General features: G+C 36.7%; 1 protein-coding gene across 1 annotated transcript; it reads left to right on the forward strand.

The window, feature by feature from the left end:
• Window positions 1-1,213: 1,213 nt before the first annotated feature.
• cpz (carboxypeptidase Z) lies at window positions 1,214-13,371 on the forward strand. The gene is made up of 13 exons (XM_028453967.1): window positions 1,214-1,406; window positions 1,911-1,943; window positions 3,055-3,106; window positions 3,740-4,062; window positions 4,163-4,378; window positions 4,812-5,047; window positions 7,248-7,409; window positions 8,157-8,315; window positions 8,407-8,542; window positions 10,281-10,420; window positions 10,557-10,656; window positions 12,687-12,832; window positions 12,911-13,371. The coding sequence occupies exons 1-13, from the start codon at window positions 1,256-1,258 to the stop codon at window positions 13,112-13,114; spliced, it is 2,058 nt and encodes a 685-aa protein (XP_028309768.1). The 5' UTR covers window positions 1,214-1,255; the 3' UTR covers window positions 13,115-13,371.
• The last annotated feature ends 3,670 nt before the right edge of the window (window positions 13,372-17,041 follow it).

Here is a 17,041-nt window from a genome sequence, read left to right on the forward strand (position 1 = left end):
ATGGTCTGTCTCTCCAAACTTTCATGGGCGATATTTCAAGAGGGAAGCCCCGCTCGGAGCATTGATGCTGTCAAGTTACTTTATTTTTTAATTTTATTTGTTATTTTCAAGACAGAAAATTAAAGGGGGCGCCAGTGGGCGTCACAAATTATTAAATTTTTTATTATTTACATTTTTTTTTTCCCGAGATGGCGCCCTAGGCGACCACCTATGTCGCCTATGCCAAGGGCCCACCCTGAATAAAACAAAATAAAAAATTCAACAATGCTCCACACTCAACTTGTACACAGTCTATTGATAACAGTAAAAGTCTGACACCCATTGTTTGGTTTAGCTATCATTAGTGGATTATTATCGGAATATCATCATCTCTGTGCACTGTTATTTTTGTTGACTACATTTTTTTAAGTGACAATACGAGACTGATTTTTTTTTTAAGTACATGTTATCAAAAACTATATCAACATATTTACAATTTCATTCCAGCAAGTTATTTTTGTCTTCATTTTGAATAATATGTTAAGGTTTCAATTATTCAGACTACTTTTTTTGACTTCTCAAAGTCAAGGACACATCAAAGCGACAGCAGACTCCTCTGAAGAAGACTGGCAGTTGACAGTCGAAACATGTCAGTAGATCAAAGTACATTTCCTGAAAAACAGGTGTCTGACTAAATGAAACCTCAACATATTTACATTTTCGTCGACTAACAAAAGCAGAAGTCATGTGGTCTTATGCATTGATTGCATAGAATCTGTCTTGAAAAAAAAACAATTAAAATAAAATAAAATAGAATAAATACAAACATTAATACACTCCCATCACAATTTGATCAATGCTATTTTAATCTTTTTTTTTTAAATATTATTATTAATGCATAAACAAATATGCTTTATATTTTAGTCGATATATATTTGTAACAGATTTAGTCGACTAAAACCTTCATGACATTGACTCAAACTAAACTATAACTGAAATAGTCCTGGTGACTTCATTTTGACTAAAACGAAGTTGCATTTTAGTCAAAAGATCATGACTAAAACTAAAGCAAACACACACACACACACACACACACACACACACACACACACACACACACACACACACACACACACATAGTGTAACATGAGCTGTCAGGGATGCTCTGTGCAGACAAAGGGAGGATCTCTTCTCTTCTTGTAGTTAGTAATTATCAGTCTGTGAGTTTCAGCTTCAAACAAACCCATTTTTCTGTGTTTCTCTCTCACACACACACATGCACACGCGCACACACGCACACGCGCACACACACATTGCCACATCACTGAGCTCCAGCATGCGTCTCACACTTTGGGCTGCGTTTGTTTTCTTGCTGCAAAGTTGTGGAAGTGTTCCTCAGAGCTGCCATCCGACAGACGAGTTCCTCGGTAAGGACTGCGTTACTCTGCGTTACTTTGCGTTACTCTGCGTTACTCTGACAATCTGTGGCTCTTTGCCTGAGAAACAAGCTGCACTGGGAGCTTTGGAACTGTAATCATATATTTTTTAGGGACCAAATGATTCAGAGTAACTATGTACTTAGAATAAAAAGGTATTGTCAGTTGCACATCATATTTTATCTTTTTTTTTTTTTTTTTTGTTTTTTTTTTTGGAGTTTTAGTATCTCATTGTTTCTTAAAGTATTTTTTTTTTTTTTGTTTTTGTTTTTTTTTTTTGCAGCTGCTGACCTACAACTTATAGTGCTCTCAACATGGATTATAATTAACGTTATAAAACGTGACAAACATGTCGTTTTCTAAGCAACTTATCTGTGTTTATATTATATAGAATATATAAAAGACGTGCAGTTGATAAGCACGCCCTCTAGTGTTCATAGTGAGTCATGCACTCCTTCCTTTTGCCTCTAAAAGTCTGACTGGTTTCCTTCACAGGAAGATGCAGCCACAATGTGCAAGAGGAGAAACGTACGTATAAAAAACCCCACTGATAAATAATGCAATGCTTGAACTTGATCATAAAAAAACCAAATCAATAGTCATGCATTATAAGAGTTTAGAACTGAAGAAGGACCCCCTCCCCAAACCTTTTATGGGAATGAAATCCACACAGTTTAGAATACCAAGTGTTTTCTGCAAGATGTAACAGGCCTGGCCTCCAGGAACGACCACTGACTCAGCAAAGTCTGTACCTGTCTGTTCTCATTAACCAGGGGCTGTCAGCACTTTTACCATCATACATTTAAACAGAATAGGTGGGTGTAGATCAGAAGATGGATGGATCATGGAATCATCAGCATAGTTAGCTGTAATAGTCTCCAGCTCTATTAAACTTACGCATGACAAAGCACATTTTTCCAGCTGCAGTTTGACTATTAATAATATTCATTCTTCATTAATTTTAATGCATGTCAGCTGCAAATCTCATGATTTTACAGCCCATGCCTTTGAGATTTAGCTCAAGTCTAATTTTTATAATACTAGAGGTCGACTGATATAGGATTTTCAAAGACCGATGCAGATACTGATTTAAAACAGCCGATGGCCGATATCTAAAGCCGATTTTGGAAACCGATATTTGAGGCCGATATACTTTTTTTTAAAGCACATTGATTATGAAACACAATTGAAACACTCATATGATATAAATATATATATATTAGAATATACCCGTACACAACCAAGTAAAACAAAAATCCTTATCCTTAACGGATATAATAGGATAAGGATATTTAATCAAGCACTATTATATAATATCGGCTTTTTATTTGTAAGCCTATTGGTTTCTACCTCTCCCATGCACATGCTATTATTATTATCACTTATGATTTTGTTGTATATTCATGCATCCAAATGGATGTTTGTTATGTTCTTTCTTTTTTCCTTTATTGGCTACTCTAAAGCGCTCAATAATATTTTTTAAATATCGGTCGATAGCAGATATTGAAAAGAGTCCATATATCAAACTTTATAAAATATTGACATCAGATCCTAAATTTCCCATAAAACCTCACAATGTTTTTATGTGACGGAGCAAATGCAGTGTTGATGTGTTGATTTTCCTTCTGTCACCCAACAGCTACCTGTTCAGAGCTGAATCTCGGCTACTGCAATGATCTGGAATACTCAAGGTGGGTCACTGTCCTGGAAACATTTCATCTAACCACACGTAGCCTATACTGGTGAATGGTGTTGTATCCTAGTCCACATTCAAATATCATTTCTGTGTTAACATTATGCTCTACGGCACAGGTTTTCAACCACTGTGTTGCGGCACACTTGTATACCATGGGAAATTATTCATTTTCACCTATAACTGGTCTAAAAAACATTTTTGAAAGCTAATAAATTATTGCCTGCAAATATGCAATTGTGCTGCTGTGAGACAGACACACAGTCAGATGCACAGCAGCTAATATCATATAATATTAAATTATGTATTGTAAAAAAAAAAACATTATATAAAACAAAATGATATTTAACAGAATAAAGTTTATTTGTAGTTCTAATCATTTTGAAAGTTTTTACTCATTGTTTCCCTCCCATGATGTGTATCAAGTATGCACAATATGAAAGATGATTAAAAAAAATGTTTTTGTTTGATTTGTATTCAAGACACTTTAATAAGAATGACTGTATATTCTTAAAATAGGCTACAAAATGTTATTTTTTAAGCATTACCGATTGGTGGTATGCCTTGGGATTTTTTTCAATAAAAACATGTACCTTGGCTCAAAAAAAGGTTTAAAAACACTGCTCTACAGGACAATTTTCCCCAACATTCTCGGCCACCGGACTCGAGTGGACGCGGAGTCGGGTGCAGAGTATCTTCTCCTCAGCGTCATCCATGGCCTGCTGAATGGGGAGTGCTCCCCTGAGATACGCCTCATAGGCTGTTCAGTTCTCGCCTCACCGTGCCAGAACAACAAGATGATCAAACCGTGCCGACATGCATGTGAAGCACTGAGGAAGGACTGTGCCCACGTCTTTGAGGGTATCGACATGGCCTGGCCCTACTTCCTGGACTGTGATCGATTCTTTGCCAGTAATGAAGAGGGCTGCTTCGACCCTCTGGCAGGACTGAGAGGTAGAAGTCCTATTATCACATCACTGTAACTGTAACTGTTACATTTGGGCCCAGTCACACTCTTTGTTCTTTTCTTGAACCCTGTGGTCCCTTTTTTTAGCCAGACAGGAGGGAGCACTGTCCAGTCTCTCTCCTGAGGAGCCCAGCACCATCATCCAGTTCACCTACACCTCCAACGCTCAGATGTACAGCTTACTGAAGAGGACAGCAGCCAAGTGCTCTCACATATCCCACGTGTACAGCATCGGACGCAGCACTGAGGGCAGAGACCTGATGGTGATTGAGTTCACCAACAATCCGGGACAGCACGAGCTCTGTGAGTAACAAAGAATCTACGGCGTTGGCTATTAATGCATTTGAAGAGGAAGGTTGTGGATTCACGTCTTGTTCATAGGCGGAGTTGCAGTAATGCAAAAATGATTGGTTACATAATTGATAATGTTGACCTCAAAGATAAATTCATGACAAAATCAGACTTTCTGCTCCATTTTTATTGCAGTACCATACATGAACTGCTGGGCGCAGTGTCGCTTCATCATTTACATTGTGAAGAAGAATTGCACTACAGTAGAAGAACCAACCTTGATAAAAATGAGCTTTAATTTGAAATATTTTAAATACCACCCGCCCAAAAACAAGATAAAATTATGAAATGCTTTATACTGTGTTAGTTATACTTTTCTATACTCCCTTTAAGGTAACATCACTGTGTGACTGCAGCTTGTTCTTCTATGTTTGTTTATTTTCAGTGAAGCCAGAGATCAAGTTGGTTGGCAACATGCACGGCAACGAAGTGCTGGGCCGCCAACTGCTCATCTATCTGACCCAGTACCTGTGCTCTGAGTACATGCTGGGAAACCAGAGAATCCAAACCATCATCAACACCACACGCATCCATATTCTGGCTTCCATGAATCCTGATGGCTACGAGCTGGCCGCCTCGGCTGTAGAGGACACCTATGACCCGGAGCTTGCCAACCACGAAGTAAATATTGTTCACAAAAAAACAAAAGACAAACTGTCATTGTCCGTTATCCGTCCACTGCATGTTTTTCTACTCAGCTTGGCATGAGGAGGTGGAAGACTATGGAATAGTGTTTCTCAGACTTGGAAAGGGAATGGAAAGTTACTTTGTTCATCCGGTCTAAGAAACGTTTTTCCCTTTGTCGTCTTAGTTCTCACAACAAAACAATGCTCTGTCAGTCATGTTTGGAAGCGCAGGTGTGAAAACACCACAAGAAAACCCACAGTGGGCTCAAACAAGCTCAGATGAACAACGGCCAGGCCCGCTGAACATCTCCGTGCCGAATAGCATGTTCCGCGTTCCAGAGAATTCAGTCAAATAACTTGGTTCCACTAAGTAAAACAAATCAAATTGTACATCGTAAAATCTTAATCTACGTTGAATTGCCTTTGAAATGACATATCACAGGAATATGTTCCGATAAATTGAGAAATTAACAGAAAAGGGGGTGGGCCCCCGGGCCCCTCATCAAATTATGCAAGGCATAATTGTAATCTACGTTGAATTACTTTTGAAATGATATATCATACGACTATGTTCCCATTAATTTGGAAATGACCAGAAATAGGGGTGCCCCATTTAAAAAAAAGGGCTTCGAGCATCTCATCATTATCATTCATAGAGTGTTTATACCAAACTGCATTCCGCTGTAACGGGAACTAACAGAGGAGTAGTCATTTGTAAAATGGGGCCCCTGGGGACCCCCTTGCCCCCATTTCCCCAATTGAGAAATCAACTTTTGTTTTTGTTTTTTCTTTTGGGGCCCCTGGGCCCCAAATCCAAAATCGGGCTCTGAGCATCGATGTGTACACATCCATTGATTATGGCTACCAATCAGTTCACGAATAACAGAGGAGTAGTGATATTAACTAGTGTACACAACAACAGGAGGAAGAACAAAGTGAGTGGCGTTTTGAGTTTGGTAGCTCAGCCTAAAAAACAGGAGCACAGCAGAAGAGAGTACAAGACTACAATCAGACAACAGAATAAAACCAATTTAGCTAAGTGACACAGTGACAGTGATGAGTCTCCATGGTCTTGTTGCCAGAAGTTTTAAAAATCATTAAACACGGGATGTGAGGATGGTAGTCACATGAGGTGTACCATTGGAAATTGGTATGGGAGCTTTGTCTAAGACACATCATCAGTAGTGTTCCTTTGAACCTTTTTAATACTAAACATCCTCATCAAAGGTTGGCCAGCTACAGTGTGATCAAGCCTTTATGTGTCATTTAGCAGGGATCTTTAAAATCAGGTGCAAAATAATGATCTGGGAGTAGCTGCTCTAATCGTTCTTCATGCGATCATGTTCTCTCATCCCTATTTGTTCTTTAGGAAAGATAAAGTAGGACTCTCCTATTAAAGCTGATATCCAAAGTTTCTCAGAAACATCTCGATGTCCCGCCCTAAACAGCTTCACTTCCTCCCACTGCCTTTCCCATTCTACCAGAAGTCACGCCCTACTTTTCTGCACACGCATCGCGGAACATAACAAGGTCATATGGGGTCGTATTGATATAGTTCTATGGGTCGTGAGAGCCAAAATCATATTTACCTGTTTGCTGTTGTGACGCGTGGCCTTGTTTTCGTGCACAGTTCCACATTCACTTTGATTGACAGTCTCAAAAACAGGAAGTCGAAGCCTAAATTTTTTTCTTAATTTTTAAATTTTTAAATTTCTACATTGTACTTTCCCTGCATGCCCCTGTGTTCCCATACCTGTAAGCTGCTGGAACTGTGAATTTCTCTTGGAGATGAATAAAGTATCTATCTATCTATCTATCTATCTATTGGCTGGGTGCACTCTGCAATTGTTTCCATTTGTATAGGGGTCTATAGGATGAAGGCGGGACTTAGATACATTAATGTATATGAATGACCACAGGCAGTAGACTCTTTAGGTATTTTTTTGCATTTCAAAAGAATGATACATAAACATAGATTTCTCAGAAACTCCGGATATCAGCTTTATTTTCCCACCTTTGATCACAATCTCGTCCAAGGTCCAGTGTTTCTTTTGCACTCACTGTATGAACAGAAATGTGGAACAACATCCTATAAATCCAATATCCATCTGTCACTATGTCACACTCTTATATTAACTTTATGTGACTTAATGTTTCCATTACATTCATGTTTTTACTTACTGCACTTGTTTCAGGGTCATTTGCTTAATGGTTGGACCAACGGTCGCACGAATGCCCAGAGCATTGATCTGAACCGCAACTTTCCCGATCTGACTTCCATCTTTTACCGCAACCGTCGCAGCCGACACTACCGAGTGGATCACATCCCCATCCCTGATTCGTACTGGTTTGGCAAAGTATGAAGAGAGTTGTTCATACAACTCTGTTGGGGGGGGGTGATGTGTTGATTTTTGCTCATCCTTATTTTTCTTCCATTTTCAGCTTCCAATATCTCAAAAATTACATCACATAGGAAAGTAAAATTTGCTATAGTAATACAGCTCCACCTACTCTCTGAGGATATACAAAAATAACTGCCATACATTCTGTCTGGTGGACATGCCAACCCCTCAAAATTGGAAAAAAGTTTGTTGGGGTTTGGGTCTGGAACATGTTTGGGTCTTCAGTAAACAACTTTACATATGCCTCAGCTCCCTGTAATTTTATCAGCTTTGAGTTATGTACATAGACTGTTCACATCACTAATGATTAGTCGCATTCTCTTGAAATCTGAAAAAAACTACTTTTTTTACGACATTCATTGGCCCATAACTGCATGTGGCAATATAAGTAAATATCTGATCTCTGTTTTAATTTATAGTATAAAGATTATTCTTTCTTGGGATATAAAACATTTTTTCCTTATGCTACTTCTTCTTTTTTGATTTTTGACCCCAAATTTGGGTTATTTTCACCTCTCGCGGATATTAAAAACGGAACTATTTGTAAAAAGATTTAGAACTTTCTGAGACCGAAGGGCGTGGACCATTTGTGAAATGACATGGAATGACCCATATGTTAAGTTTGACGTTGGTGATGATTTGGCTGTTTGTACGCCATGCAGATGATGAAAGATATACCCTGTGCTTGTGTTTGGACCGTAGGTGGCTCCAGAGACCTACGCGGTGATGAAATGGATCCGGTCTTTGCCTTTCGTGCAGTCTGCCAGTCTCCACGGAGGAGAGCTGGTTGTCTCCTACCCCTTCGACTTCTCTAGACACCCCCAAGAAGAGAGAATGTTCTCGCCGACTCCGGATGAACAGGTGAGTAGACGGCAGGATGACTGCACAGAAACTGACTTATGGCCGTGAGCGACGTCTCATGTGTGTTAAATGTCATCCCCGTGCCCTGAAGATCTTCAAGCAGCTCGCTCGCACCTATGCCGACGCCCACACCACCATGTCCAACAACGACACAGAGAGATGTGGAGCTTCTTTTTACCGATCACGGGGCATCATCAATGGGGCACTTTGGTACAGTTTCATTGGTGGTGAGGACATTTTTCAGTCAAGAGAAAACCTGTTGTGCTTTGGTCTAGGGCTGGGCGATAATATGGACCAAAACTTGATATTTGTTTTCAGAATGGCAATATACAATATAAATCTCCATATTTTTAACTCCATGAAGTCTAACCAGAAAGACAATTCTGGGTTAAATTTGCTGATGAAAAAGAAAGTGTCTATAGATATGTTAAACGTAGCCATAGCCCCCGGGACTATGGGTACGACTGATGACATTGCGGACCTTTTCCTGACCTTTATATTTATATTCCACCTTTAAAAATACATATACGTAAAAAAAAACATTTTAGGGTATTTCCTTGGTTAGGGTTAGGGATAGGGCTAAAATAAAAGGATTAGCGGGATAGCTGAAATAAAACTGACGGAACTTTAAGTCACGTGCTGCACCTATCACGTGACCTAAACTCGCCAATGAGGGGCTCTGCGTATGTATAGAGTGGCAGGCTATTGATACGTTTAACGTACCCATAGCCACGGCCAATTAAAAATGCCACACAGGCACATTTACTAACAAACAGCTGCACAATATGTGCGACTTTTGGCTTTTTCTACTCTAAGACAGTGGTTCTCAAATGGGGGTTCAGCGGTACATGATCGCACTACAGGGGGTACTTGAGAGAGAGAGAGAGAGAGGGCAATTAACAAATGTATGCATTAAAAATATGGTTTTATAATGTTTATGTTTAGTTAAATATGACAATCATACTAAATATTACCAGCAACACACAACATATGAGACAAATAGACTGAATAATAAAAAGAACAGACAAACAAAATACACAAAATGACACCAAAAATACATGCACTAAGAGAGAAAAATACTTATAATTACCAGCAACACACAGAACGACAACAAAGATACACTAAATGAGAGAAAAATACACAAGATCACTATTAAATACACAAAAAACCGACATAAGAAACGAACAATTGACACCAAAAACGCACAAACTGAGAGAGACAAATTTAAATAATACCAACAACACACAAAATAAAAGAAAAATACATTGAATGATGAACAAGAACAGACAAACAACAACTAAATCACACCAAAAACAAACAGAATGACACAAAAAAAACACACACACAAAATGATGATAGAAATGATCTTGAGTCGAACATAAACTGAAAATACAAGGGTCAGTCTTGGTTCCACACCTGAAGGGAGATGACAGGAGATGATAAAAACTATATTAATAAATCTATTCAGGAGGCATTAACTACAATTTCTTTCAACTTACAGTATTTACAAAATGAGATTCTTTAGAATGTTTGTTTTTATTCTAGGCCAAATGTTCTAGTCGGACAAAGGAAGGGTACTTGGATTCAGCAAAAAGAGGAAGGGGGTACAAGAGCCAGAAACGTTTGAGAACCACTGTTCTAAGGGACAGCACGTATGAGTGAGTTTTGTAGTGTGGCTGGTTAGGGGTGAAGGTCTGGGTTAGGACACACTCATAAATCTATCTAACTGTGCTTTTCATGCTGTTCTGAGAAGTAGCGAAAGCAGCAACTCCTAGAATGACTATTTTTATACACAATAAGGAATGAAATAAAAGCATATTGATATAGACAATATTGTAATTTTCTGTATCACCGAAACAGAAAACACTATATCTTGAATCTCGAAATATTGCCCAGGACTACTTTGGGCATAATGTACTCATTAAAACTGATCAGCTCTGCTCCTATAACACACGTTTCCCGCAGGAATGTCAGATTTCAATTATCTACACACTAACTGTCTGGAGGTCACTGTGGAGCTCGGTTGTGACAAATTCCCCCCAGAATCTGAGCTTTACCCAGAATGGAAGAGGAACAAGGAGGCGCTGCTCAGTTTTCTGGAATCTGTGAGTGTGAATGCTGCTCAAAAGTAACAAACATTAACAGCTTCATCTGCAAAATAGAGGGAAAAAAAACCAACTATGGTGCAGAAAAGTGTCCTTAGCATTACATGTCATGCAGATGTTCTCCTTCTCCAACCAGGTCCACAGAGGATTAAAGGGAGTGGTGACGGATTCTCATGGAAATGGGCTTAAAGATGCCACAGTTTCTGTCAGAGGGATTAGGAAAGATGTCACCACAGGTAACTGCAGTAATGAACGGAAGGGTTTAAAGGCTTTTTTCCCTTTTTTCTTTACTTCTATTATCATTTTGTTTAATTTTATAGCAGTTTATTTATGGGAAGCCTTATTTCGGGAAATCAACCATAGTTAAACTCTACGAGTTCTCAAATTTGGACTCCATGAATTCAATTATGGTGTACTAATGCATGAGTACACTTTACCAGTAAAGCAAAACGTGTCACTAGTAATACTAGTAAGCCTTATATTCTAATACGGGGAGGGGAAAAGCTTTGGAAAATATTACAACCAATCAGGGAGCTGGATTTGCCCGTAATTTTGGGGGATTTGGTGAAAATCGCTCCCACTTTATTGGCATTATGTCTACTAGTACTACTAGTGTTTTTTTTGTTTTTTTTTTTTTTTTTTGCCTTACTAGTTGTATTAGTAAAGCCACTAGTGTGGGAGTAGACCTGACTAGTAAAGGGAAATCTTCTACTAGTTGAAAGGTTTTTGTTAATAAAGCCTTGAGTTTTTTTTAATTTCTACTAATATTAGTAGTAACACAACATTGTGCACTAGTGAGGCAAGGCAAGGCAAATGTATTTCATACACAAGGCAACTCAATGTGCTTTACATGATCAAATAGTTCATTCAACAGCTTAAAATCAATAAGAACATTAGTCAGCAACAAAAAACAAAAAAAACAGTAGATGATTTTGTTTTACTAACAAGGTCTACTCACGCACTCCTGTTCGAAAACCTTTACTAATACATATATATATATATATATATATATATATATATATATATATATATATATATAAAAATATATATATATATTTTTTTTTTTTTTGGGTGGGGGTTAGTATTGGCAAGGATGTTGCAATACAATGCGTATCGCGATACTTGGGTCACGATACAATATTATCGTGCTATTCTACCCAGTTAATATCAAAATTAAACGTAGAGATTAAAAATCAAGTTGCTGTATATGTTCATCAGAAAATATTGATCATTCAGAGGACAAAGTTTGAGTCAAAACTATTTGCTTCAAAACATCTTATTTATTATTATTGCATCAAGTAAGCATTGCAACACATTGAAAGCATTGTAACCACCACTGAAATATTGCACAAATATAATTAAATATTTAAAAAAAATTAAATAACATAATCTATTTTTAAATAAAAAATATTTTGTGAAATTGATTTTTTTTCACACTGGTACTACTAGTACACTTAAAATATATCCCAGCCCTAGTGCTAGTAACACAAAACGTTCTACCTTTAAGTGATTTTGCTAGGAAGCTGTACACCTGTAGTACTAGTACTACAGGTGTACTGTACACCTGTAGTACTAGTTGTACTAGTAAAGCCAAAATATTTCCTCGTAGTAGTACTAGTAGACCTAATGCAAATAAACTAGGATGGATTATAAACAAATCCTGATTGGTTGTAATATTTTCTAAAGCCAATGACAAGCTTGAATTACCTTTTCCCCGCCCCCTCATTAGCATATAAGGTTTACTTGTCTTACTAGTGCCTTGCCCAATGACCCTGTTTGCTTCACTCGTAAAGTGTACTCGCTCAATAGTAAACTAATTAATGAAAGTGTTTTTTTTTTGGTTTACGGTTGGTTGGATGTAACTTGTTTTTTTGCAATTGTTTGCTGATTTGTTGAGTAATTGACTTTTTCCTTTAATGTATAAAGATTGGGGTGGGGGGTGGGGCTAAATCTGGTGTGATGGAGGCAGGAAGAGCTGTTTTGTTTGTGTTTTTTTCTTTTGTTGTTGTTGTTTTATTTCATTTTCACTTGGTTTCATGGAGAGACACAGCGTGATACAGTATATAATAAAAAAAAAACCCAAAAGAACCAAAAACTAGTAAGCCTAAACCAAAACTGAGTACATGTACTCCAACTTTGAGAACTAGTAGAATACCTATGACTGATATTACTGCTGTTTAAACGTAGAGAAGTTTTCATTTATGCATCAGTGCACTGATTTCAACCATAAATGTGGATTTTGATTTGTTTCTTTCTCTGACTTTAGCTGAAGATGGAGACTACTGGCGTCTGCTGAACCCTGGTACCTACATAATAACAGCCACAGCCAAGGGTTACTCCAGGGTCAGCAAGAGAGTTCATCTGCCTCGCAACTTAGACAAGGCTGGACGCGTCGACTTTGTCCTGGAGAAGGTTTGTACGGTAGTCCTCAAAGGTAGACGAGAGTGAAAAACCTCACCTGGCTCTTAAATCCATCTATTGTTCACACAGGTTCCTATAGAGCCTGACATACACGACCACCTCTTCCCTACGGTGGACTCGTGGGATCGCTTCGACCCTTACAACCAGTTTGAGCGCTACAGCCAGTCAGACGTTGGCCCAGGAGGGATAGAGCGGGAGGAGAAACCCTGGTGGTGGAACTACTTCTCTAACTCAGGAGTGAATCCTCCACAGTGGCTGTTGAGAAACATCTAGACAGTCTGGATACCAGTGGAGCCACTCAGGCTCCAACATTTACTCCCACTTGGTGCTCACACCAGCATCTATGTAGCAAAGGCTGAAACCAATCAGTGATCACACACATTTACACATTCTAATTCAGCTTTTGGGTGAGATTTTTTAAACTGGGCAGCTACATTAGAGTATAGATTGAAAATATATATAGTTTTTCACTTTGCAAAAGTAATGGAATTTTTCCCTTTTGTGTGAATAAAGTTATTGATTTGATTTCATTTGTGCACTGATGCATGGTTAGTGTAAGGCACACGTGTCAAACTCAAGGCCCGGGGGCCAAATCCGGTCCTTTAGAGCAGGGGTTCTCAACTGGTCTCACACTGGGACCCACATTTTGCCACAGTCATTAAATCGCGACCCACTTTTTTGAAATTATTTTTTTAGGATTCTACCAACCAAATTTCATTTTTCAAAAATAAAACACAAATACAATTTTTTTTTGAAAACATAAATCTATATATTTTCCTATGCAACAAGCATTCCACAGCATGCCTTTCAAAATAAAACTTTATTCAAAAGACAAGTCCAACGTGAGAGACCTTAAGTATTTATTTATGTTTGACCAGCTGTTCGTGACCCACCCAGTACAGGTCCGCGACCCACCAGTTGAGAATCACTGCTTTAGAACCTCCAATTTGGCCCACAGTCAGAGAATCCATGAATCATTGTGTAAATTACCAACTATATATATATATATCTATCTATATATATATATATCTATATATATATATATATATATCCCAAATAATAAACAAATTCAATGAAGTTCCACATTATTAGCAGTGCTCACATTTTCCCCATGCTTATATTACATGTAAGGGTGAGTATTGGCAAGGATGTTGCAATACGATACGCATCACGATACATGGTTCACGATGCGATATAATCGCGATATACTCTACCCAGTTAATATTAAAAATTAAACGTAGAGATGAAAAATCAAGTTGCTGTATATGTTCATCTGAAGATATTGATTATTCAGAGGACAAATCGAGTCAAAACTTTTTGCTTCAAAACATCCTACTTATTATTATTATTATTATTAATAGTGTTTTTGCACATTTTTACAGAAAAAAAAGAAAATGCAGTGTTACACACTTCCATCATAAAATAAAGTGCAACAAGTTTCTTTTCAATGAAACGACTGTGTAGAAGTCTCAAAGTAACCATGGCAACATAATGACGGCATTGCAACAACTGTAAGTGAGAACATTAAGGATAAAGCACCATGAGTTACTCACAATGCTGACAAATTTATCCTATTGTGTTTTATTTTCATATAATCTCAACAGATATGAAAATAAAATGTCTGTGCATACAAAAATATTGCAGGCATTACACACAGCCATCATTAAATCAAGTGCATCAAATAACCATTGCAACACATTAAAAGCATTGTAACCACCACTGAAATATTGCACAATTACACAAAAATATTGATTTTATATATATATAAAACAAAAAACAATTTAAATACAATTAAAAAAAGTCATTTTTAATCTTAAATTGTTAAAACAAGTCAACATTTTTCCAAAATCCTGCAATTTTCTTCAAGTTATTACACAAAGGTTCTCCAATTACATAAAATTTAGTCACAAAATCAAATAAATTGAAATTGAAGATCCTGCAGGGACTGATGATATCTGTCCATTATTAATTTGATATTATTAGTGCCGTACATTGTGTTATTATCATTTATCATTTATTTAGACATAAAAGTGCAAACTAGAGCTCAATAATAATTAAATTACTTGCTTTCCTGCTTAAAATCTGCAGCACACTTAAGATAAACTGCTCCGTATTTGGGCCCTGAAATAAATCTAGATTTACATCCTTGGTTTAAGATGACATCCCCCAAAATTAAAAAAAAAAAAAAAAAAAAAATAGAATTTCATGCAAATTTATTTTTTTTATTTCTTACAAAATATAAGTTCATGGTGAAACAGAATATCAGACAAAGACAGTATTAACAAAAAAAAAAAACTGATGAAGTCATTAATTGTCATTTCTCTTTACATTTGACGACGCAATAGCAGCATTTTATCACTAGATGGCGCCAGATATCAAACTACTGTGGACATAAATAATGTGATGAAAGGTTTTTTCCTCCAACTATTTCACCAAATAATTACTTATATACATTTACCCCCGGTTTTATACATTTGATTTGATTTGATTTTTTCAGTGTTATTAGACTACTTCAACGTTTCGTGGAACGGCGCAGGATGCATGTCTCACAATCTGGAAAATGAACGTAAAAGTAGAAAAATAAGAGATAAGAGCAAACAGACTTTATAATAAAATATTGAGCAAATATCTACATGAATAAACACGCAGAAAATTAACATGTACCTATTTTAAAATAATAGTTTTCAAGTGTAAATCTTTTCAAGCGGAGGAACACAAACAACTTGCGTTAAGTATCCTTCCGCGCGTGAACAGGTGCAGCCACTTGATCGTAATTATCATTAAAAGAATCAGCAAATGTGACGCTGATATCTTTGTGATATTATATTAAATTTCAGTGCATTAAATCGTCTTATTTGAACACGGACAGTGTAATTAAGTATAAAAAAAGGTATCGTTTGATCAACGTAGGCCTTCAGCTGCTGAACGTCAGGTAGGACTTTGGAGACTCGGAAATGGGAGAAAAATCTGATTTCATAAATTTTAAACTCTAGTCCTTTGATGACTTAAAACCCAATAAAATTAATGTATTATCTTCTATTAATTTATGTCTGATTGTATACGAAGAAAAAAAAAAAAACGTAGTTCAAGACCAAAAATCAACTTGCTTGATTCTATTTTTGGTCTTCGTCTCCTTCATATAGTAGGAAATAACATAATTAAAAACATGTTTTATACACAATTTATTGGTTCCCATTACATTAATTTAAATGCATATAGTTGCTGTGTTTATTTATAACTTTAAACGGGAAGAAAATTTCAATATCCCACTCATTATTTCTCAATGTGAAGAAATGCCTTCATTGTTTTTTGTTTTTTGCTTTTAAATAATGAAATCTCCTCAAAATAATGTGCAAGAACACAGTGTGGAAAACAAAGTCCATGTAAGTAATTCTGAAGAGTCAGACATGATTACAACATTATGATCATTACACATTGCAATACCTAGTAGTAGTAGTTTGATACTGAAAGGTCATTTATCCTGCAAGTTTCTGCATTGCAAATTAATTTTTATTTATTTTTTGGTGATATGTTTGTGCTGCTTTAACTTAGGGCTGGGTGATTTGGCCTAAAAAAAAAAAAAATTCAAATTTTTTTCTTTTTAAAAGAAAAATTTGAGTTTTTCATTCGATTTCCTTTTTTTATGCACTTAAAAATGACTGCAGACATCAGATATATTGCGAAAAGTGCAACTTTATTGCTGTGATTGTCGTCAAGAGTTAAAATACATAGAAAAATTCCAGAATAAAAAGTAAATGAGGCTCTGTCATTCAACTATTTCAAGCTTTAACTTAGGTTTAAGCAAAAGTGCAACAGCAACTTCACAGTAGCTTCAATTATGTGATTAAGAAATCATATAACTACATATTGTATAACACATAACATTACAATTTAAAAAAAAATAATAATAAACTCGTCCCTTAGCATCTCAGCATAGTGTGAATAAAAATTAAACATGCCTGTGGCACACACATAGCCTACTCAAAGGGTAATAAATGTAAACAAAGAAGGGGCTGGCTCACATAGGGGAAAAATAAAAGATTTAAATTAAAATTTGCAAAATAGAAATATTTTTTATCTACAAATTCGATTAATCGAATAAATCGATTTCCCCCCCAGCTCTACTTTAGCTGCAACACTCCAGTAATTGCTGTCAACTCAATCTAGATTAAACAATCACCAGTGATGTCTAAATAAGGT

The sequence above is a fragment of the Gouania willdenowi genome, chromosome 1 (genome assembly GCF_900634775.1).
Source record: "Gouania willdenowi chromosome 1, fGouWil2.1, whole genome shotgun sequence".
NCBI classification, from domain to species: Eukaryota; Metazoa; Chordata; class Actinopteri; order Blenniiformes; family Gobiesocidae; genus Gouania; species Gouania willdenowi.

Coding starts and splice junctions, on each gene's coding strand:
- cpz (XM_028453967.1), top strand. CDS start 1,256: ATGCACACGCGCACACACGCACACGCGCACACACACATTGCCACATCA. Junction 7,410..8,156: donor ATTCGTACTGGTTTGGCAAA/GTATGAAGAGAG, acceptor TTTGGACCGTAG/GTGGCTCCAGAGACCTACGC. Junction 10,657..12,686: donor TAGGAAAGATGTCACCACAG/GTAACTGCAGTA, acceptor CTCTGACTTTAG/CTGAAGATGGAGACTACTGG.